The 24,491-nt window shown below is 40.5% G+C and overlaps 1 protein-coding gene across 1 annotated transcript in view; it reads right to left on the bottom strand.

The window, feature by feature from the left end:
• ATP9A (ATPase phospholipid transporting 9A (putative)) overlaps positions 1-24,491 on the bottom strand; it is a 94,880-nt gene that overhangs the window by 7,585 nt on the left and 62,804 nt on the right. Inside the window, exons 16-26 of the mRNA XM_084646286.1 lie at positions 15,011-15,103; positions 14,005-14,088; positions 13,027-13,197; positions 10,206-10,304; positions 8,652-8,741; positions 8,387-8,531; positions 6,942-7,006; positions 5,755-5,910; positions 4,172-4,236; positions 3,069-3,177; positions 1,436-1,493 (exon numbers count right to left, since the gene is read on the bottom strand). Of these exons, the coding sequence (XP_084502412.1) occupies positions 1,436-1,493; positions 3,069-3,177; positions 4,172-4,236; positions 5,755-5,910; positions 6,942-7,006; positions 8,387-8,531; positions 8,652-8,741; positions 10,206-10,304; positions 13,027-13,197; positions 14,005-14,088; positions 15,011-15,103 (1,135 nt within the window). The remainder of the gene's footprint in view (positions 1-1,435; positions 1,494-3,068; positions 3,178-4,171; positions 4,237-5,754; positions 5,911-6,941; positions 7,007-8,386; positions 8,532-8,651; positions 8,742-10,205; positions 10,305-13,026; positions 13,198-14,004; positions 14,089-15,010; positions 15,104-24,491) is intronic.

The raw sequence follows: 24,491 nt of genomic DNA, 5'->3' as shown, positions 1-24,491 counted from the left end.
GGCATTAAGGAAGCATTATTTTGGGCCTCTATTCCAGGTTGGAAAGCTCACACAACTCCCTGCCCAGCCACCTGCACAAATAATTCATGTCAGCAGCATGAGTAATTGGCACCAACATCCATCACACAATAGTTTCTGAGGGGAAACCCTACAAGGGACTAGAGACTGAGCCACAAAGTTCAGATCCAGCTCTGAACTTTTCAACGTTTGAGGCTGTTCAGTTTTGGGTCAGGCCCACCACTGCTAGCAACTAGTCTAATTGTTTAGCCTGCTGCTTTCTAGTCATTTAGCACAGAAGATATGAAGTCACTTTAACCAAATACTGTATTTAGGATAGTGGCCTCATCTGAGAAAGAACTTTTCCTCCAATGCATCATCCTCTGGCTTTGACTTTCCACCACTTGTGAACTTCCTATAAATGTCTTGGCTTTGCCTTAGTATTTATAATAGCAACAGGAGACCATTATTCCTGCCATAGCATTCTACTGCACTAGACTTATCCCCTGAAATCTAATAGAGGTTTTATATTGCTGGCCCCACTCCCCATTTAAGGATGGTCATTTAAAACTGCTGATTTTGCCCCATATCTTCCTGCTTCTGTTGATAAAGGACTTTTGGAAAAATATCCTTTTGTCACAGGATCGTATGGCCATTTTAACTATACAACCTCAACACTATATGTGCATGTGTTGCATGCTTCCTTAGCAAACAGCAACAGAAATCACTTGTGCTTGAGGTTCTCTCTTTCTTTTTTAAACCAACAGGCTGACTTCCTAGGAGCTAAACCAATGGGTGCATCCACACTTGAAACAAACACAGGGTATTCAAAAAAGTTTTGTTAATAGCTTCTAGAAACTTGAAGATAAAATCCCAGATAAAGTGGAAGTTATTTGATCTCAAGAACTAGAACTTTCTTCAGATTCTTCACTACCAGAAAGGGTCATTTCCTTGGCTGGGAATAAGACAATCATCTCAGCTAGGCAGTAACCAGAACTGGGACTATTATGACTCATAGATAATACTGTGTTTATATAGTGGTTTCCCTTAAAAACAAAGGCAAGTGTCATTAACTTCATTTTACAGGTGGGATAACTGAAGCAGGGTATGGTGAAGAGACTTGCCCAATGTCAAAAAGCAGATCAATTGCCACTGTGGGAACAGAACCCAAATCTCCTGACTCCCATGAGGTCTCCTATCATGACCCAGTACTTCAAAATGTTGGTAAGCCACTTGCTAAAAATGTTTAGTTTTAGGTGATTTTTTTTTGCATTAGTAAGATAGTTGCTATCATTGTTCTGATGCAAGGAATGGCTATTTCCACCCTATCCTAAAGAGTCATTATTCCAGCAATACTCTACTTTTGATAATACAGCAGGGCAGCTATATAATTCCCGACAGGTATGGGAACGCTGAGAAAACAGATGCAGTTTCTTACCTTGATAGATACTTATCAAAACCCATATTAAAAATGTTTTATATGACAACGGTCGCCCCTATAAAGAAAAAGAAAGACAGCAAGTATGACTTTTGAAAACTAATTTATAGGTTTTCAAGCAACTCTGACTCATAAATCTAAAATAGATGGTTTAGAGGTGACCTGCAAAGGGAAGAAAATTGATGTCTTTTTTGTGCTTCTTCATGGTGCATAATAGGCATTTGACTGTACTGTCACGATTATTTTGGTATAAACAGTGCTTCTATATATCAGTATAGTTATTCCTGTACGGGAATGGGAATAAACTATGTTTTGGTATAGGGTATCTTTTTACCATTAGAACTGCATCCACACGAGGGGAAATCTGGGTATAAGTAAAAATGTAAAAAAATAAAAATCATTCTTCTAACTAACATAGCAGTACAAAACACTGTGTGTAGACCAGGCCTAGGGATGGTTGGAGAATTAGTGGTTTATGACCTCAGAGATCACATGAGAGTGAAACCAGATGGAGATGGGCGGCGACTTATTCAGACTGTTGGAAAACACTCACTTTGCTTCTGTTGGACTCCATTTAATGGAAATTCTTGGGGGAAAGGATGTCTTTGTTGAAGAATCAGCTCACCCTTCCCTTCAATTAAGGATGTTCCTAGTCCACATACCCAAATCCTTCAAAGAGTTCTCCAGAAAAATAAAAGGGTGGCAAGGCTTGGCATTCCTCACATTTCTAAGGTAAAAATCAAATCAAGTGGACTTCCCCCCACCCCCCCCTTTCTTTTTTTTTAAACAAAGAAAACTCTTTCAGGCTTCCCGTACACATCATAAAGCAGCAAAAACAGCACAAAACCAACCTTTTGTTCTCTTTTTAGGTCACCTGTAAGGCAAGTCTCCATGCAAGAAACCATCTGAACTACTGTTTTTGAATAGATCATAAGCAGTAGAACTAGTCCAGAATTTTCCGACAGAACAGATTTCAATTGGAAAATACTGATTTCACAAAATCAACCCATTTAATGGGAACACATCAATTTCAACAAAATTTTCAACAGAAAGGAGGGGTTGGTGGATTTTCCTCCCAGAGTTCCTGTCTTTCTGTCCCCATAGCACGATGCTGGATCCCTATCACTGTCTCCCCTTCCCACAGCTTCAGCATGGTGCTGGGTCAGTGCCTGCTCCATCCCATCTTCATGTCATCAGGGCCCACCACTGGTGGAAGTGAGAAGCCATGATGAGAGAAACACAGAAACTGAGGAAAAGTGGTGGAGGTGTCATGTTCCAAAATCAGAATATTTCTTTTTTGTGGGAAATTCTGAGGTTCGATAGTTCATTCTGATTTGAAAGGAAACAAAATCTCAAACATTCAGAATTTTCCACAGGCTGGAAATTCTATTTTATGGTCTGTTCTAATAAGCAGCTAACTGTTAACACACACAACGAGCTGTGAAAAAATAAAAATAAGTTAAAATTGTAAACAGAATTGTGTGTCTTGACAACTGTACTTTCAGAGTCATACAATAAATTATCATGTCTATGGATATCGTGTTTGGTTTTTCTCTCTGAAAGCCAGTTCCAAATCAAGCCAAAGATTATATATGAAGCAGATGGAGGAGAAACAGAATAAGATCTACTCGACCTTAAGAAGATCTTTGTAGAGCTCTGGATACAACATGGCAACCTCAGATTTGACATCCTTGTCTAAGACCAGAGAGAAGACTGGAAACATTGTATAGATTGTGGAATACCTAGCAGAACAAGACAGGAGACATCAATAGAGCACACATTGTTTAAGCTATAAAAATGACTACAGCAGTCTTCAAAAAGGAAATATATGCTGCTCCCTGCATCTCAACAATAGTCACATCATAAACTCAAAAATGAAACACAGTACTGTATGTACAGCAAAAAAAATTGCAACATTTACTACTTTAAATTTATGAATAGAACTATTCCTAAACGGAAGCTGCAGGTATTGCAACCGATGTTACACATTTTCCAATAGAGTTTCTACTCCTTTTAGAGCTGGAACTCTTTCAGTGCTGTATTTGACTATGTAATTCAGTTCAGAGGGTTGGGCTGGGTTTGTTTGTTTTTTTTGAACACACTTATCTGAGAGCACGAGCAAATGTATATTATGCAAGCACCATAACATGGGCATAGTGAGATTTGGGGCTGTGCCTCAGAGCCCAGAGGGAGGAGGAGGACTAAGGTGACTTTAAGCCACCTTTATACCTTCCTTATTCTGGGCTGCTCAGAGGGAGATACAAAGGTCCCCCGGCAGGCTATGCAGGTGACACAGCCTTTGCCTAGCTTCTTATGGGTAGTACTGCGGCCCAGAATCTCCACAGCATTGTGTGCTGCAGCCTCACCCTTGCCACAATCCTGTGTCATGGGCTCACAAAGACATCACTAGAAGATAGCCTGCTTCTGTCTTCCTCAGTTCCTGAACCAGGGGAATTCTTCTTTGGCCAGATCCAGGGCTTTTAGAGCCCCTTTACACTACCCCGCCTTTTACAACAGCATACAGGGGCTGGAACAGGGATGAAACTTTCTCTCCAGTTTCTGAAGTGGCATTTGCAGTAGGCATCAATGAAGAGCACTACTGAGCACTTACCAGTACACATACTAAGGAGACTTGCATACCTCTGATAAACTTCCACACGTATCACTTTTCAGACAGGAATCTATTCATTTTGCACAGGGTTTTCACATTTTTTTCCTGAACAATTTTGCTCTTACCCAATAATGAGGAAACCCTGGTAGAGAGGAACTGATGCAAAGTAAAACACCGATGAGAAGACAGCCTAGCAAAGAAAAGAAAAGGACTGTCAGGCTTCAAAAGCTGCAGTGTAAGTTATATTTGATAAATCCTACTTTATCCAAACTGAAAAGTATTTGAAGTAGACTCAAAATTCTTTAGATGAAGACAGGAGACTGTAAAACCGTTCCCTTGATTCCTGCACAAAACTTGGATGAAGGAGAATATTTAACAGCAAACTGTGAAGAACTGAACCCTTTTGGTAAACTTCTCTTTATATAATCCCGCAAAAAGAGAGGTTGGAGTGTTTCATCTAAAGCCCGCTGTTTTCATCCAGATGTCCTAAAGGACAGGGGTTTAGATATGTGTAGCTCACAATGTTTTCACAATGTAAAATGTATTAGCACTTAGTGATGGAGACAAAGGAAAGAGAAACTCCAGCATGGACTTTTGACCTCAGAATGGGGGTGGTACCTGCATTCTCAAAAACAGGAATGATCCCGTATTTTACTGAAAAATGTTTGTTTAAAAGAGATGTATTTGTCAGCAGTCTTATGGCTTGAAAGAAAAACTTCCAAACAGTAACCACTGTCACCAAATATGTCCAAGAATCTTGCCCTCATAGCTGAAGACAGAATTCTGCTCATGAACTCATATGTTTCTTTAAACTATCTCAGTCTAACGCAACCTATTGTTTTTAATCAACTGACAAATACACATCAATCTTGCTTGCTCAATACTGAAGTTGTGCAAACATGATGAAAAATACCCGAAATTCTATGAACACAAAACATATTTTGTCATTGAGGACCCCATTCTTTTTCCCACTGAAGTCAATCTCTTTTGGCTCAGTTTAGCAAGATGCGGAGCACTTAATGTGGGTAACACATGCCTCAACTCCTAATGAGGTCAGCACCTCCCTAAAGTGCTCAGCACCCTATAGGACTGAGCTTTTAGTAGGCCCTGATTCAGCAAGGCACCTAACTTTAGGCACACGAGACGTTCCATCGAGTTCAGTGGGGCTCCTCATGTGCTTAAAGTTATACATTCTTAAGTAACTTGCTGAAGAGAGGCTTTAGGAGCCATTTCATACTGAAGAAAGCTCATGAAAGCTTATGCTCAAATAAATTGGTTAGTCTCTAAGGTGCCACAAGTCCTCCTGTTCTTTTTGCGAATACAGACTAACATGGCTGCTACTCTGAAACCTGAAGAAATACAATATTTTATAAGATTTCCATGGAATGGCTGTTGTCACATTGACATATATGTGAAATCTCCAAGCTCACACGTTTTTGATGTTTGATGTTGTTTTGTTCCCAAAATAAAGTAAAATAATATTTTGAAAAAAAATTGCTGACTGTTCAAAAATGGAAACACCTTTACATGGAGGCGAGCCTCTTCTCATGCAAAAAAGTTACCCTTTTTTCAAGATCAAGCCCACTATAGTTCCAAGGAGAGCCAGGGACTGTGTCAAATGCGAAATGCAAAGCTTGTTTTTTGAACTTTTCACATTCCCTCCCCCATCACACACACACGCCCCGCCAAGATGGACCAGTCCATTCACCTGCATCGTACTGATACACAAGCTTCTGTGGATCACAAACTGGCTGAGAGCTGCAGATCTTTTGTAGCTGTTCCTTCCATGCACCATCAGTAACCGACCCAGATGTTTAAACTGAGTGATAGAGAAATCTGCTGCAAGGGATGCTTGTTTTCCTTCCTATGTAGGGTAATAAATCAAAGACCATGAGATCACAAGATTACATAAGATTAAGAAACACCATTCATGTTAATACATGCCTAAACAGTATTGACAGTAAAAATACCAACTCTGCCCACTTCCCCTCCCCCCAATATATATATATTTATTTTAACAGGACTGGATGAGGAAAAAACATTATCTTAGCATCTCTATTTCTTCTCTCAGCCCCCAGCTGCTTCCCCGATTTCCTCTATCTCCCGCCCCCAACACTCACGCAACGAATGAAAAGACCATACACGGACAATTCCTATTTGGTTTCATGGTTCAAACCCAGAAGGAACGTCTGTGAATTACGGTTCACAGCATGCATGTTAGTGTGGCACTAACATCACCTATGTTACCAGATGCTATATCGGGAACATACCCACTGTCAGTACCACAAGTACTCAAATGAAAATGTCTGGATGAGAAGTGTACTGCAGTGGCTATGAGAGATAATAGGATACCACCATTTACTGGGCCAGCAAATGAGTTATAACACAACCTTTTAGGCTCACAAGGTTGCTTTCAAACAGCCTTGATTTTATTTTTTGGCCCATTTCATGCACAGCCTTTACACTCTTTGCAAATGCATTCCTCTGGTTCCAAGGTATGTAGGCATTCTGTACAGTAAAGTGGTGGACTCCTGAGCCAATGTCACTGTTTTCCAAATTAATACAAAACAGTTCTAATGAATATGTTATAGAACCAGCTACAACTCAAATGTTTTGAGCATCTATTTATAGTGATGAAGCAAGAATGAAATAGCCAGGTTTGACTATGTGGAATCCTCTAGTAAATATCAACATGAGTTTTGCTAAATCACTGCCTATTTTTCATCCTAACCTGAAAAGGGCCAGTGTTTTTGGCCCAATGTCTTTTCTTCTCAAGGCAGGTGCTCTCTCTATGACATGAATCAACAAGGATTCAATAAAAGGGGCACTTGGAAATCAGCCTCTGCATTTATATGACAAATCGTATCAAATGTGATGTGTGTTTCATAGTCTCACCTTTCCTTCAACCCCAACACCACAGTCAGCTTCTTGAATCATGCTGACATCATTCCCTCCATCGCCTGCATGTTAGAGCACAGAGAAAGGACAGGGAATATGGTAAGAGAGCCACTTATTATAGCAATTGAATGTAGCTAAATTAATAAATTCATAAACTTTACAGTCAGAAAGGATGTTAGCCCATGGGGAATTAGAATAAAATCATCAGGCTTGACATGTTCAAAGTGAGCTAGAAGGAGTGGATGCCCTCAATTTTAAATAGGAATTGGGTGTTCAAATGTCTTGCACAATTTTTCATAGATTCGTAGGATCTTAAGGCCAGAATGGAGCACTAGATCATTTAATCTGACCTCCTGTATAACACAGGCCATGAAATTTCATCCAGAATATTGAAGTAAAGTTAGCAGCTTGGCTTAGAATTAGAGCTTCAAAATGAGTGTTGTTGCAGCCGTGTTCATCCCAGGATATGAGAGTGAGAACGGTCAGTGAGGTAATATTTTTTATTGGGCCAAAAAAAGATATTACCTCACACACCTTTGTCTCTCTAGCTTCACAATGAATAATTTTTCCATATGAAATGTGAACTCTTCTTTTTGTGAAACCCAACCTCAATATTTGTGAAGTTTTTCTGCCCTCCCCCCTGCCAAAAAAAATCATGAATATGCACAGTTTAGTTTATAGGTTATTCCACAAAACACTTTCATTTTATTTGTTATTTCTTGTTACCACTGATGTCACGAGGTGTCACAAAATATTTCCACTTCCGTCATGAAATGAAAGAAGACTGCTTAGTTCGAAAACAGAAGAGTTGCCATACCAGGCAACACAGGTCTTACATAATAATAAAGGAAATTTCTTCCTAACTTCAGCAGTTAGTGGCTGGTTTATGCCCTAAAGCATATGGGTTTATATTCTCTATATGACTGTAATTCAGCACAGCACTTTAAGTATATGCTTAGTTTTAAGCACATGAGTAGACCAACTGACTTCATAATACTTATGTACTTTAAGTACTTGATTTAATAGGGGGAGCTAATGTTTTTAAATTCATATCTAATATAAAACATTTTATAGGTTTGACCTCAATTTCTAGTATATGTAAAAAAAGCAGAATTAAATAAGAACAATAAAAATAATCTTTCAGGCTTGTTTACGCAATAAAGAGCAAGAGGACAAAGGCCCTTGTTTTTTCTTTGCTGAGCACTTAAATCAGGAAAAGAAAATAGTGTACTGTATATTCAGAAAAAAAAATTAATACTAAAAATGATCTATTAATTTTTAACTAAAGGAAAGCAGACTTGTATGTTTTTCCCTCTGTTTGAGAAGAGTTGAATCCGTTTCTCTTCAATGTCTTAAAAATTAATTAAAAGAAAAGTGAATATAAAAATGAGACTGCAATGGATAGCGATACCATAAGTTAGAGTTTCTCTTGCGTTCCTCACCTACAGCGCAGGTCAGTTTGCCAGTTCTTTCCTTAAGCAAGCGCACAATCTGGGCCTTCTGTGTGGGGGCACATCGGCAGCATACCACAGCTGGACATTGGCAAGCCAACTCCATGAACTCGTACTCATAGTATTTCAGACACACCTGTTTTACAGGAGACGGAAGTTTCAAAGATGATTATACGGCATATATTTCCCTAAACCAAATCACACACATAATACCCTTGGGACTCCTATACAGATGTCATAAGAGTTCGAAGCTTACCTCTAGCGAGTCACCAGAAATCACAAGCGCACAGTCATGTTTCCGACGGAACGCATTCAGCTCCAAATGAGCTTCTCCGCGGTTAGTCACCTGGAAATGAGCACAGAAGCTGAGAAAGTATGTGATTGGCGAGAACAAAATAAATTAATACAATCCTGAACACATACTCCAGGACGCTGGCAAATCAATCAGGTTATCAAACATACTTCTGACTAAAAAGAGAACCAAAAAAACCGGGGGGAAATTAAAGTCCACATTTTCAAGTTTCGTGTGTGTGTGTGTGTGTGTGTGTGTGTAAACTGGGGTTTACATCCCCATCCCTATTGCCCTCTTTGTGTGCAAACCTCAATTCTCATTCCCTTGTCAGGGAGTGGGGTTTGAATATGCACAAGAATCTTGAAGACTTGGGCCTAAAACTGTATTTGAAAGAACAGAAATTAACCAATCTTCTTATGAAATATGCATCACATCATTTTTTGCTGAGACTTTGGAAAATCAACCCTAGGTTTCTTATTAGTGTTTGCAGAAATGAACAGCACAGTTACACAAGGGCCTTTGCTCATGAGGGCTGAAATAAACGGCCCAAGGTGTGTGCTGGTTTTAGGGTTACATGACTCCTGCAGTGGTCAGGTGATGAGGCAACAGTCTGGGGACTGATGCCCTTTCTGGGAGTGCAAGACATGCCAGATTTTTTTAGAAAGTAAATCATTGAAAACACAAATTAAGCACAGGCATGTAAGAACAACTACTTTGTTTCATCAAACTTATGTATTTATTAAAATTATACATTTTTAATGATTACTGTAATATACAAATAGAAAAATATTTCTAGGTTTAAAGAACTGACCTACTTCAATGATTTTTGATAAGGGGTGCGAGAACATATTTTGAGAACCAAAGGGGTGAATGCTGCAGTAAAGGTTAAGAACCACTGGACTAAGGGATGCCCTCTGAGTATTTTTGGAACCATGAGGAGAAATTACATAGTTATTACACGGTCCTCCTGGAACTTCAAAAACTGTAAATCTCAAGTATCGTCAGTGACCTGCCCAATTTCACTATTATCTCTGCTCATGGGACTGAAGTGATCTATTGGCATAGTGCCCACTCAAGGTCCTCCATGATGCCAAACCACCATTGCAGTGTGGCAGAACAGCCCTGTGTGGAAGGGAGGAAGACACTTTACTCTTGTATGCTGCAGGGGCTCCATGCTAGCTCCAAACAGAGCAGCACAGAGGGTAAATCCAGCACTACTGAAGTCAATGGGAGCTTTGCCACTGACTTTGATAGGTGGAGGATCAGACTCGAGGGGAGATCTGAGGTAGGTGTGTATCCTGCTTACGCTAAATCACTGGCCAGGAACCACCCTTGTAGGGAGTGCAGAGCAGTAGCCATTATTCCAGGCCACAGGCTGGAGGAAGCACCATGGAAGTAATGCACAATAGCCTGCCTATAGATTGGGGTATTCTATCCCTTCTGATCCTCCACTTAATTCTTAACCAAGTCCAGAGAGGGGTGAATTTCACCCACAGGGAATAAGTGTACACTACTCACCAATCTGAATATATGAATGTCCTGGGTTCTGGTCACCAAATGAGCATTTTTCGCTGTACAAGTAGCTGTTTCTAGCTTATCCCCTGTCAGCATCCACACCTGAAATTCAAAGTATTTTTATATCCCCAAATAAACACAAAACCTAACACACACTATGTTTACAGGGAACTTCTAGGAACTCTGGGGTCTTATGCATGCAAATAGACCATATTTACAACAGAACGTGTGTGGTGTTCAACAAATTCCTCTACAACAGAATCCCATTTAAAAAGGGCAGGGAATTCCCCTACTCACAGAGGAACTGAGGGGTTTGAAAAATGCTTCAGTATACAGTGGGTTAAGAAATGTGCACATTTTTCCACCTGGCATTTCAAGACTTCACTGATAAAACACAAAACATAAATTGAAGAGGCAGACCCTTTGAATGTCTCCCCATCCTCAGCAAGTTTTAGACAGAAATCTTTAGCCCCCGCTGCAAATAGATCCTGCATGGCCCTGCCTGAAATATAGATGATGCAACTGCAGTTAGCTCACCACCCTTGTGTGTGTGGAACAAACTAAACATAAGAATGGCCACACTGGGTCTTACCTATGGTCCATCTACCCCACTATCTTGTCTTCCAACAGTGGCCAGTGCCAGCTGCTTCAGAGGGACTGAACAGAAGAGAGATTCATCCTCTGCTGTCCAGTCCCAGCTTCTCGCAGGCAGAGGGTTTAGGGACACTCACAGCATGAGGCTGTGTCCCTGACCCTCTTGGCTAATAGCCATAGATAGACCTATCCTCCATGAACTTATCCAGTTCTTTTTTGAACCCCCACAACATCCACTGGCAATGAGTTTCATAGGTTGACCATGAGTTGTGTGAAGAAGTACTTCCTTACGTTTGTTTGAAACCTGCTGCCTATTAATTTCATTGTGTGACCCATGGTTCTTGCATTGTGTGAAGGAGTAAACACCACTTCCCCTCTCTCCACACCATGACTTTATAGGTCTCTATCATTCCCCCTTAGTGGTCTCTTTTCTAGGCTTAACAGTCCCAGTCTTTTTAATCTTTCCTTGTATGGAAGCTGTTCCGTTGCCCTAATTAAAGGACAATGAAGACAGTGTATATGAAAACAATTCAGTCATTAAACGAGGACACTAGAAAGCAGTCAGCAGTGCTGACCGATATTTGCTATAATCTGGAAGGGAATTTTCTCAACAATATTAATGATTGGGGTTTTGGCTATTCTTTACCTGGTGCTTTTAATTCCCTCCAGGCCTTCCCCTGTTGGAGCAGATCAAATAAGGATCCACTTGTTTGTTTCATTCACTAAAAGGAGTTTAATAAGCTAAAAACCAGGTAGGACACTTATTGTAATTAACAAGATAGTATAATAAAGAAATAAAGAAAACAGATAGCTCCAGAATGAATTACAAAACTGCCTTCAGTCTTCATTCTCTACTGACATGCAGAATCCCAAAGAACATGAGCAGCAGAACATCTAAATTGCAGCAATATGTATGCAGTCACTAACAGGGCTATCCATTCAGCATGAAGGCAGTGACTTTAGCCAAGTTAACAAAACAAACATTTTTGGACCAAACAGTCAAGACTTAACTAATAAAAATCAAAATATTGCTATGGAAACTATGGGAACTGCATTCTGTTTGTTTGACCTACTCAGTGACATGTGCAAAGTTATGTTGATATTAGAGATGGCATCAAAGTTAAAACTGTATATTGAGGACTTCCCCGCCCCCCCAAGAAAAAACAACAACTTTGTGAATTCAGGTAAACTGGGTACTGGATCTGAAACAGCCTAGTTTTGAGTCTGCAATACAAAGTGAGGCTTTGTTTATTTACTGTTTGAAATAGGGAACCAGAATGGTAACCTTTTATCCAACTCTTCACCCCCAACTGTGAGTGCTAGTTCCAGATCACCCCTGATTTTGTAAACCTAGAACTTGACTGACAAGATTTTGGGCAAAGGCAGAGTCAAACCATAATCATCCCTGGCTTTGCCCATCTATGTATGGCTAATTCTGTAGGTGCACAAGTGGTGGAGATATATAAAGCTAGAAGGCATAAAAAAAATCCTTGTGAATTATTCTTTTTGGTTCAGACACCCTCTGGTGGCTATATATCAAGGCATAAAAATTCATAGTTGTGTGGTTCAACTTCAGTGCTCAAAAACTTGCACATTATAATTTGGGTGCCAGAAGAGAAAGGAAATAAAGCCGAGCTAACTTTAACTGCAGCCACTTACAAGACTAGCTTGGCTGACTCTTTATACTTACCTTTCATATATACTATTCTGTCTGCATATTTGGTTTCTTCGTATATTAAAAAATTTTGGGCGATGGTGACACATTTTAAGGTGCTCAGCTAGTACTCAGCACTTACAATGCTTTATATAGTCAAAGCGCTGTACAAAAATATTAGCTAGCTATTAGATGATAACATGATATAATCATTGAATCAGAGCACATGGGGTCATCATTTTCATGTCCTGTTGCACTTCCATTAACCAACAGAGCAGACCAACATTAGATAATAAGGTTGTTTCTGGACTGAATAATATATATAGAGTTTCTTTGTTGCTGGTGTCTTATTCTACAGCCAATAGAAAAAGAATTTTTCACTTATCACTGCTGCTCACCTATTGCAACAGTCACACTCAATGGAGATCACAATTTTATGGGGGTTTATCATCAGACAGACCCATTTACTCCAAATGTTACATTCCAGAGAGTCTCCCCGCAACTGTCTGGCCATTATCATCAACTGCAGTGTCAGTTACACTGAGGTTCCGCATTCCATTTCTAGGTTAGCCAAACCTTAATGCCAGCGTTTCTCAGGGTCTCCAGAGTGGGTCTGACATCTGCCTGCAGCTGATCCTCCACTCCAGTCAGACACAGCAACTCCATCTCCATTTCCAGGCTCTCAATCACAGTGGCTACCTTCAGCGAGCGATCGTGCACACTTAGCTTCGCCTGAACATAGCGTGCCTGAGAATAGCACAAGACAAAAACCCAGTCACTGTAATTCAAACTAGGAGTGTTTGTGTGTCTGTGGAATACAGGATTAAACAACACGACACAACTCAGGCCTCTGAAGGCCATAGGCTAAGTCCACCTCAAGGCTGTCCTCTGTAATGACTGGTTAACGTTAACTCTACAGTGCAAAGACAAATGAGGCTAAACAAATCTTTCCTGGTACGCTTATGCAAATCTGCCAGTTAGATGCAGAGTTATCTGATCTGTGCTCACAAATAATTCTTCAGTATACACAAAATTTGCAAGTGCTATTTTGAAGGTGGATCTTGAAATTTGGCTCATCTAGACCAGATTGTGGTAAATAGACAAATCAATCTGCCGGAGTCACATACACAAGCAACTGGAGCCCCCATTTCCAAAACACCTGAAAGTACACAGGATTCTTTGACTCTCTCTTGTTTTGCAAATGTCAGGATACAAAATTGAAGATTCAAAATGTCAACGCAGGTTATTTCAGTAAATTTAAACATGGCTACGCAGCACTGAATGTTGGCAGAAGTAAAATGGCAACAACAGAAGTCTACGGGGCAGGATTCCTGGGCTGCAACTCCTGTGGAATCAATCCCTAGAATGGGAACTTGTGGAGATGGCAGAAGCAATGGCCTAGGGAGTAGTACACACCACTCAGTAGACACCTCCAGCTGATTACAAGAGCAACATGATGGTGATTAGGACATAACGAGTGGGGAGATGAAAGCAGATACTATAAATCAGAACTCTGTGGGCATCACTTACATGATTATAAAAATACAAACTTACTTCAAAGTCTTGATACTGCTCCTCAGTCAGGGACTTCTTCGCTACAACAAGGACCCTCAGGCCTTCCCTAGCCATGTTACCACACTGGAAAGAAGTGTCATATTGTAAATGATCACCCACATCACAACTTAACTGATTCAGAGATTGTAACAGTAGATACGATGCTAACAAAATAATTGTTCCAGTCAAACAACCCAGTTGAATACATAGCATCAGATAAACAGCATGATAAAGTAACCAGGGAAGAGGAGATCTCAAATTCTATTTGTAGGCTGTACAACTGATCTGGAACGATGCTCCTCTCACAGCAGTGTCAAACTGGCATAAGCAACTCCATTGGCTTCAGTTACTCCACTGAGCTCAGTTACTTTGAATATATACCAAAGTAAGAAGGGATCCAAGCCCATTGGTTTCAATAAGTACTGTATCTTTTGTTCACAAACTATTTAAAGAGACACTACAATATTCCTACATAGTCAAATAGAAAAAGAACCATTTATATCTGCTATTGTGGAGACTGTTCACCATTACCAGCAATACGATGGAATGGGTTTAAGCAGGGAGGTTCAGAAAGACTTAAAATCAAAATGCAATTCTTGGTTTTCCAAAAAGTAAACAGACCCAGCAGTTTAAAATAAAGCCAAGTGCAGAATCAGGCCCAGTTACCCAAGATAAATCTTGTGAGAAAGAGGAATTACCAGACAAAGAACGAGAAACCTGGACAACGTCCATTTTGTTTACCAGAGTTATCCTGGACTAAATGGGTTGAATTCACCACATGGCTTCCTTACATTGACTAATACTGTATCTGTATTTCTGGCTACAGGTTAATCCAACCAAAATGCTAAACCAAACAATCTTTTTCCTGCATACATTTTAACAGCTACCTCAGCCTGCTTCACCAACGTAATGTCAGAAGGGCTTAGTGATGTGTTGCCATGGAACAAGCAGCATCTGCCTGAAGAAGTAAATATTCTACGCCTAAGAAAGTGAGACCACTTTGTACCTCTTCCTCTAGCCAGTCATTGTACTGCACGATGCCAGCCATGACTACATCGGCTCCCTTCATGTAGAAAGTGATTTCTCCCGTTGACTCATCCTGAGAGAGGAAAGAAAATGGTGAAAGATTATGGGTTCAATTATCTACAGCAAGCAGCAAGATACTTCATGCAAGGATTATCAACTTCTTGGTCAATAACAGGTGATACTGGCTCAAACCAAGGGGTGGGATGTATTCACACTATTCTATATGGAAAATAGTCATCCCCCTTCCTAACTCTCATCATTAATGGTCTAGTGTAACCATGACACTGGTGCATTTTGTTTTCATCCTGGAAATCAACGTTGATGTTTACACTTAGGAGGGGAAAATTAAGTAACAAATAAATACAATTTAATTGAGTAAAATCAATCTTAACGGCTCCCTGTATTATAATTATGCTGTATATATAAGTACAATTAAAACTCTGGCCTGCCACCAGGGGTTAGGCAACTGCCTGCCTCACCTGATGTGACTAATTTGTAGATTGCAAGCAAAGCATATTTACACTGTTACAAATTCATAATCCTTTCTGAGCAGGCAAATGTCTAAGGAGGTCACAGTTATTAGTATGGTGGGCTAATGGAAACACTGGCAAACTCTGCAAAGGAGATCAAACAATGTGCAAGGAGAACTTGCACCGTAAACCAAGATAGTATCTGTGGATGGAGAAAAAAAAACGTACAGAACAAAAAGATGAAGGTTTGGAAACATCAGTGAATGAAGAAAACCAAAATACTTTCCAAAGAAGACAGGAATAGGGAAAAAAAATGCAATGTTTGCAAAGTACTCTCTCCAGTTTACATTAGATGATGCAAAATTACCTTGTATTCTAACCACTACAAAAGCTAGTTAAATGGAGATATGGCTGACACTATATAAAAATAAAAAACCCTGCCTCAAGGATGCACTAGGAGACCCAGAAGGAATGGGCAACTGGGGCGTGTGTGTGTGTGTGTTGTGTTTTGTTTTTTAATCTTTTCCCCCTCCCCATCTCCCATCTGACAATTCACTAGGGCAGAAAGGACATTTTACTGATGTGGGTTAGTGATGTGGGAAGAAGAGGGACTGGTCTGAGAAATGGGCGAAGGCCTGGCACACTGGTGTTGGAGAGGGTGCTTTCCACACACAGCTGGCAGCATGGAAGAAAAATAATTAAAATGGGCGTGGAAGAAGGAAATGGATTCCTTTGCTGAGGAAACTTCATGGGAGCTGTGGATACTCAATATCTCTGATTATCAAGACACCTTTTCATTCAGGTCCCTACACTGGGAATAAAGTGCCTAGCTTTAGCTGCTTGTGTTTGAATGTTGTTGCTTAAGTCTTTTTGAGACCTTTACCAGGAACATGTGGTGGTTCTTACAGGTGCATTACAAACCATTTCTGATTGATGGTGTTGACTCTGTGTCAATATGCACAGTTCATACATCTCAGAGTTCAAGTTTTACAGGTCACCAAGAAAACCCAGAACATGCTTAGTTTTAAAAAAATTAAGCTTTCTGGCACTGACAAAAGATTTATGTATTAAATTATTTGATTAAGAAAAAGTGTTTAACAACATCTCTGTAGGAAACTGAATAAAGACTCTACTTCCTGTGCTATAGAATTGGCTTAAGATAGTTTATAAATTTTGTCCAATATAAATATTGTATCAACTATCTCCTTGCATTAGTCATTTCCTCTTGCAGAGTTCAACAGGAGGTTAGCACGTTCTCATATTATGGTAAGATCACACTATAAATCTACAGAGAGATTTGCCAGTTGTATTGTTTTAGAGCTTCATCTTTTTCCATCGTGGTCTGATTCTGGCCATGGTTCAAAGGCCTCTTTCAGTTCCAGATATGACAACAGTGCTATCTTTGTTGCAAAGCAATCATCATCATTCCACATGTGTGAAAAAAAAAAACAGAGTGGAAAATGTTGTGATCAACAAACAAATATCTTTTTAATGTAACCCTTTTCTTAGCATGAAAATAAGCAAGTAAACAATTCTGTAAAGAGGGTGGCTGCTTTCTTATAACAAGACTTCTTAGAACTGGAAGAATAAACCACCAGACAATGACAGTTGATATATGTAACAAGCAAATATTGCCAAATTGTCTTAAATGAGGCAACATCTGCTACTTGCGAACATACACTGCCACCTTAGTCCTCATCTGCTGAAGAAGCTTAAACGTTATCATAGTAATAATACAAAGAGACCCTTTACAAGAGACAGAGCAGGCAGGACCACAAGGGAAAGCAGGCATCTCTGAGAAGAAGTTCAACCACACATTTTTTTGGCTCTGTGTAGGAATCCTTGGATGAAATTCTATGGCCAGTATTACACAGGAGGTCAGACTAGGTGGCCATACTGGTCCCTTCTGGTGCTAAAATCTGTGTGTCTATAAGGACAAGTAGGACAGGAGGAAATTAGCTGTATATCTTATTCAGATAATTTTCTGAAGTCTTACAGAAGTTTACAGCTTCAAGGAAGAGATTTTAGAATTGTTTTTCCAACTGTGAATTTATTTTATACACTTATCTGCTCAATAAGCTATTTTTTCCCCACACACGACTCTTACCAACAGTTAAAACACTATTTTTAGAATTAATATTGATGAAATAACTGGTTCAGTTGCACCCAGTGTATTTGGTGGCTTGTAGGTAAAAAATAATATTTGGTACCTGCACTGGTATAAATATACAAAATTTTACTTGATAACTAGAAATTGTTAAGCAAAAAAACCTTTTTCATAAAAAGGAATGAAAACTTTGTTAGAAGACAAGAGTTCAGAGCATGCAGAAACACAGTATGTGGTGATACCCATCCAGTTAGCACCTGCTAATTAAAATCTGCTTCAGTTCAAAACAGAAGACAGAGCTCGTTTGGTTGTTCAGCCACACAACATTGAAGGAACAGGTTTTCACAAGCCCATTGGAGAGGGGCCAAAACTTCCACCCTGACACCACAGTAGTATAATATATGTAGACACTCAAGATTTTAGGCCTGATCATGTTTCCAAATGCAGTGAATGAAAGTTTTGCTATTGTCTTCAGAGGGATCATACCTAATATGCACTGTATATTAGAAATATTTTTAATTAGGTAGGGAGAGTTGTGGCTTATAGAAAAGGAGTACTCGTGGCACCTTAGAGACTAACCAATTTATTTGAGCATAAGCATCTGATGAAGTGAACTGTAGCTAACAAAAGCTTATGCTCAAATAAATTGGTTAGTCTCTAAGGTGCCACGAGTACTCCTTTTCTTTTTGCGAATTCAGACTAACACGGCTGCTACTCTGAAACTTGTGGCTTATAGTTACCTTAAAAACTAGGATGGAATTGAGAATCCTGGCCTGTGAGGTCCAATGCCACCCTAAGTGATAGTCAGATTGTCAGAGAGGAAGGAAAAAAGGAAGCTAACTAAAGCTCTCCCTTTCAGTGAAGATAAAGTTCAGAACGTTTCAGGGACACCCATCTCTCTGCAGGGATGGTAAGTTTAAACCTTGATGAAATTCAAGTTGGTGACTGTTAACCACTTGGTGCTACTGCAATGGAACAAAACTAGTAAAAATTTGGGGAGAGGGAGAGATTTTGTTGAAATTTTTCCACAAGTTTTGTCAAATCTCTAGGTCTCATAGAGACCATTCAGATGGTGCCAACCCACCTGTTTAGTCTACACCATTTTCCACTATAGAAATAATCCAGCTGATGAAAAGGAACACAGCACTCGCTATGTTTCTATGAGCATTTGGTGAACGCATTGTCCCAACTAGGTCTAATATCAGACACTTGTCGGAACAAAGTTATGAACTGTATTCTCGAGGATATCCAGTTGTTTTCTAGATTCCTGTATTTATCATGTACTTCTGATTACCTCACTTGCACTCTGACCACTAGTCCATTCCCCCTAGGACTTATTCTATTGTTCCAAAACATGGAGCAATTCCAAATACAGGGTTTTGTTTTTTTAAAGCTAGCCTGCCAATAAAATTCTCTTGTTTCCCTTCACTCCCACCCCCAAAAAGGTGCCAGGGTCCAGGCCACAGAATGGGAAGCACTGAGTCCTGAACCAATGGCAGATTCAAGGTCTGAAATGCCACAAATGAGATGGGACATGATATTAATATATTGATGGTGCTGTATAAATCTTTTATCAACATTGCCTAGCTCCTCACTCATAGCTTAGTTTATTGACACCGTCATGTGTTCACATTATATCTTAATCTGTATGTCAACACAAATTAGGGAACCAGATGCATGCTAAGCTTCTCCAATCAATCACTTAGCTTTTTGTTGTATACCATCCTCTGCATCATTCAACTTTACATTATCTGTTTAGACTGTAATTCCTTCTTGCCTCTTCATGTCTGCAAAAGCACCTCACTCTTGTGGTGCTATAAAAAACTATAAAGCATGAGACAATGAAATAAACTTCATGTGACTGTATAGCAGAATCTCATATTGAAGATGCCTACAAATACAAGTAAGATTTGTCTTACCATTCTAACCTGTAATAATAGTAGAGTGGTACAAGGCCCTTCCTAGGCCATGTCTTTGCTGCTAAAAAGGTACACTTTTAATGACAAGATAACTAAGTTCACATGAACTATCTTAGGGTAAAAACAGAGTGAAGACAATGCATGTTAGTTTTACCATAATGTAAACTAGATGAGGTCAGCACTATACTACCGCCCGAGGTATGGGTTTGGTTTTTTGTTTTTTTTTTTAACCTCCAGATAGCTCACATGCATTAGTCACCCAGTGGTAAAAAACCAAAAAACAAATACACCTAACATGCATGAGCTATCTGGAGGTAAAACTGAAGTGCCTGGTCTTCACTGTGTTTTTAAACCTCAAGACAGTTCATGTGCTTTAGTAAAAAACACATCTGTTTAGCAGTGCAGACACCTCAGCCACTATTCATTTAAAGAATGGGGAGGTCCACTAAGCAGAACATAGTCGTGAGAGCCAAAATTATTAGAATTCTAGCCCCAAGGTGTAAAACTACTCCCGCTGAAACCTTGGGGAAGTCCTTCAACTCTGTATCAGCTTTCTCATCTGTGAAATGGGGAGGGATAGTTTTCCTTTCAAGGCTATTGAGGATTAACAGTAGGGCCTATCTTGGTTGGTCCTCAGGCACTACCAAAACAAAAATAAATAAATAATAATGCTGCACTTTGATAAGAGAGCTAAGAATGTTTTGGAAAGGTTTAAATATGGGTTCACCAGTTTGTGAGTAGGTAACAAGCATCAAGAGAAATATTACAGTTAACAGCCCTAAGAGGGGAGAGAAACAGAAAAAAATTACAATCATATTTTCACTGTTTCTAGCACTAGCTCCTTTTCAGCTGAATCAGGTTTTTGAAAATCTAGTCTCCACTGTATTAGTGCATAGGACCAAAATAAAGAATTAAGTGTGCAAGTGTATAGGTAGGTGCATGTCTAATTAGCACTGTCATTAAAGACATAAGATAACTGCATACAGAAATACACCTTTCAGAGTAACAGCCATGTTAGTCTGTATTCGCAAAAAGAAAAGGAGTACTTGTGGCACCTTAGAGACTAACCAATTTATTTGAGCATGAGCTTTCGTGAGCTACAGCTCACTTCATCGGATGCATACCGTGGAAACTGCAGCAGACTTTATATACACACAGAGAATATGAAACAATACCTCTTCCCACCCCACTGTCCTGCTGGTAATAGCTTATCTAAAGTGATCATCAGGTTGGGCCATTTCCAGCACAAATCCAGGTTTTCTCACCCTCCACCCCCCCACACAAATTCACTCTCCTGCTGGTGATAGCCCATCCAAAGTGACAACTCTTTACACAATGTGCATGATAATCAAGTTGGGCCATTTCCTGCACAAATCCAGGTTCTCTCACCCCCTCACCCCCCTCCCAAAAACCACACACACAAACTCACTCTCCTGCTGGTAATAGCTCATCCAAACTGACCACTCTCCAAGTTTAAATCCAAGTTAAACCAGAACGTCTGTGGGGGGGGGAGGTAGGAAAAAACAAGAGGAAATAGGCTACCTTGCATAATGACTTAGCCACTCCCAGTCTCTATTTAAGCCTAAATTAATAGTATCCAATTTGCAAATGAATTCCAATTCAGCAGTTTCTCGCTGGAGTCTGGATTTGAAGTTTTTTTGTTTTAAGATAGCGACCTTCATGTCTGTGATTGCGTGACCAGAGAGACTGAAGTGTTCTCCGACTGGTTTATGAATGTTATAATTCTTGACATCTGATTTGTGTCCATTTATTCTTTTACGTAGAGACTGTCCAGTTTGACCAATGTACATGGCAGAGGGGCATTGCTGGCACATGATGGCATATATCACATTGGTAGATGTGCAGGTGAACGAGCCTCTGATAGTGTGGCTGATGTTATTAGGCCCTGTGATGGTGTCCCCTGAATAGATATGTGGGCACAATTGGCAACGGGCTTTGTTGCAAGGATAAGTTCCTGGGTTAGTGGTTCTGTTGTGTGGTATGTGGTTGTTGGTGAGTATTTGCTTCAGGTTGCGGGGCTGTCTGTAGGCAAGGACTGGCCTGTCTCCCAAGATTTGTGAGAGTGTTGGGTCATCCTTTAGGATAGGTTGTAGATCCTTAATAATGCGTTGGAGGGGTTTTAGTTGGGGGCTGAAGGTGACGGCTAGTGGCGTTCTGTTATTTTCTTTGTTAGGCCTGTCCTGTAGTAGGTAACTTCTGGGAACTCTTCTGGCTCTATCAATCTGTTTCTTTACTTCTGCAGGTGGGTATTGTAGTTGTAAGAAAGCTTGACAGAGATCTTGTAGGTGTTTGTCTCTGTCTGAGGGGTTGGAGCAAATGCGGTTGTATCGCAGAGCTTGGCTGTAGATGATGGATCGTGAAAGCTGGAGGCATGCAGGTAGGAATAGCGGTCAGTAGGTTTCCGGTATAGGGTGGTGTTTATGTGACCATTGTTTATTAGCACTGTAGTGTCCAGGAAGTAGATCTCTTGTGTGGACTGGACCAGGCTGAGGTTGGTGGTGGGATGGAAATTGTTGAAATCATGGTGGAATTCCTCAAGGGCTTCTTTTCCATGGGTCCAGATGATGAAGATGTCATCAATATAGCGCAAGTAGAGTAGGGGCTTTAGGGGACGAGAGCTGAGGAAGCGTTGTTCTAAATCAGCCATAAAAATGTTGGCATACTGTGGGGCCATGCGGGTACCCATAGCAGTGCCGCTGATCTGAAGGTATACATTGTCCCCAAATGTGAAATAGTTATGGGTAAGGACAAAGTCACAAAGTTCAGCCACCAGGTTAGCCGTGACATTATCGGGGATAGTGTTCCTGACGGCTTGTAGTCCATCTTTGTGTGGAATGTTGGTGTAGAGGGCTTCTACATCCATGGTGGCCAGGATGGTGTTATCAGGAAGATCACCGATGGATTGAAGTTTCCTCAGGAAGTCAGTGGTGTCTCGAAGGTAGCTGGGAGTGCTGGTAGCGTAGGGCCTGAGGAGGGAGTCTACATAGCCAGACAATCCTGCTGTCAGGGTGCCAATGCCTGAGATGATGGGGCGCCCAGGATTTCCAGGTTTATGGATCTTGGGTAGTAGATAGAATATCCCAGGTCGGGGTTCCAGGGGTGTGTCTGTGCGGATTTGATCTTGTGCTTTTTCAGGAAGTTTCTTGAGCAAATGCTGTAGTTGCTTTTGGTAACTCTCAGTGGGATCATAGGGTAATGGCTTGTAGAAACTCGTGTTGGAGAGCTGCCGAGCAGCCTCTTGTTCATATTCTGACCTATTCATGATGACAACAGCACCTCCTTTGTCAGCCTTTTTGATTATGATGTCAGAGTTGTTTCTGAGGCTGTGGATGGCATTGCGTTCCGCATGGCTGAGGTTATGGGGCAAGTGATGCTGCTTTTCCACAATTTCAGCCCGTGCACGTCGGCGGAAGCACTCTATGTAGAAGTCCAGTCTGCTGTTTCGACCTTCAGGAGGAGTCCACTTAGAATCCCTCTTTCTGTAGTGTTGGTAGGGAGACCTCTGTGGATTAGTATGTTGTTCAGAGGTACTTTGGAAATATTCCTTGAGTCGGAGACGTCGAAAATAGGATTCTAGGTCACCACAGAACTGTATCATGTTCGTGGGAGTGGAGGGGCAGAAGGAGAGGCCCCGAGATAGAACAGCAGCTTCTGCTGGGCTGAGAGTATAGCTGGATAGGTTAACAATATTGCTAGGTGGGTTGAGGGAACCATTGCTGTGGCCCCTTGTAGCATGTAGTGGTTTAGAAAGTTTAGTGTCCTTTTTCTTTTGTAGAGAAGCAAAGTGTGCGTTGTAAATGGCTTGTCTAGTTTTAGTAAAATCCAGCCACGAGGAAGTTTGTGTGGAAGGTTGGTTTTAGGCTTTATAGCTTTAGGCTTAAATAGAGACTGGGAGTGGCTAAGTCATTATGCAAGGTAGCCTATTTCCTCTTGTTTTTTCCTACCCCCCGCCCCCAGATGTTCTGGTTTAACTTGGATTTAAACTTGGAGAGTGGTCAGTTTGGATGAGCTATTACCAGCAGGAGAGTGAGTTTGTGTGCGTATGGGGGTGGGGTGTGTGTGAGAAAACCTGGATTTGTGCTGGAAATGGCCCACCTTGATTATCATGCACATTGTAGGGAGAATGGTCACTTTGGATGAGCTATTACCAGCAGGATAGTGAGTTTGTGTGTGTGGTTTTTGGGAGGGGGGTGAGAGAACCTGGATTTGTGCAGGAAATGGCCCAACTTGATTATCATGCACATTGTGTAAAGAGTTGTCGCTTTGGATGGGCTATCACCAGCAGGAGAGTGAATTTGTGTGGGGGGGTGGAGGGTGAGAAAACCTGGATTTGTGCTGGAAATGGCCCAACCTGATGATCACTTTAGATAAGCTATTACCAGCAGGACAGTGGGGTGGGAGGAGGTATTATTTCATATTCTCTGTGTGTATATAAAGTCTGCTGCAGTTTCCACGGTATGCATCCGATGAAGTGAGCTGTAGCTCACGAAAGCTCATGCTCAAATAAATTGGTTAGTCTCTAAGGTGCCACAAGTACTCCTTTTCTTTTTACAAATACACCTGATTACCCTAATTCCTCTGGGAAACCCCATGCACCAAGTAGTTCAAGGAAACCTCTGTTCCAGAAAAAATGCTTATCATAATAGCTATCAGGGCACAGAAAAAAGAAAGGAAATCACATAGTAATTTGTTAATTATTGCCCCACTTCTTGCTTTATTTTACATTTTAATATACATTGTATAAATAATATAATCCCAGCATGCTCATTTGACAGTTTACTTCTTAATGAGAAGCAAACCAGAAAGTACCTTCTTAAAATATATGTTTGACTTTCAGTAGCCCCTCTACTATACTGTAGTTATGTTATGAGTCATTAGAAGTCATCATACAGTCTACTATACTGTAGATATGTTATGAGTCATTAGAACTCCTGATTTAGCTGT

Source organism: Lepidochelys olivacea (assembly GCF_965140295.1).
Source record: "Lepidochelys olivacea isolate rLepOli2 genome assembly, chromosome: 13".
Classification (NCBI taxonomy): Eukaryota; Metazoa; Chordata; order Testudines; family Cheloniidae; genus Lepidochelys; species Lepidochelys olivacea.
The sequence above is the reverse complement of the archived record's forward strand: the minus strand, read 5'-3'. Positions and strand labels throughout refer to the sequence as shown.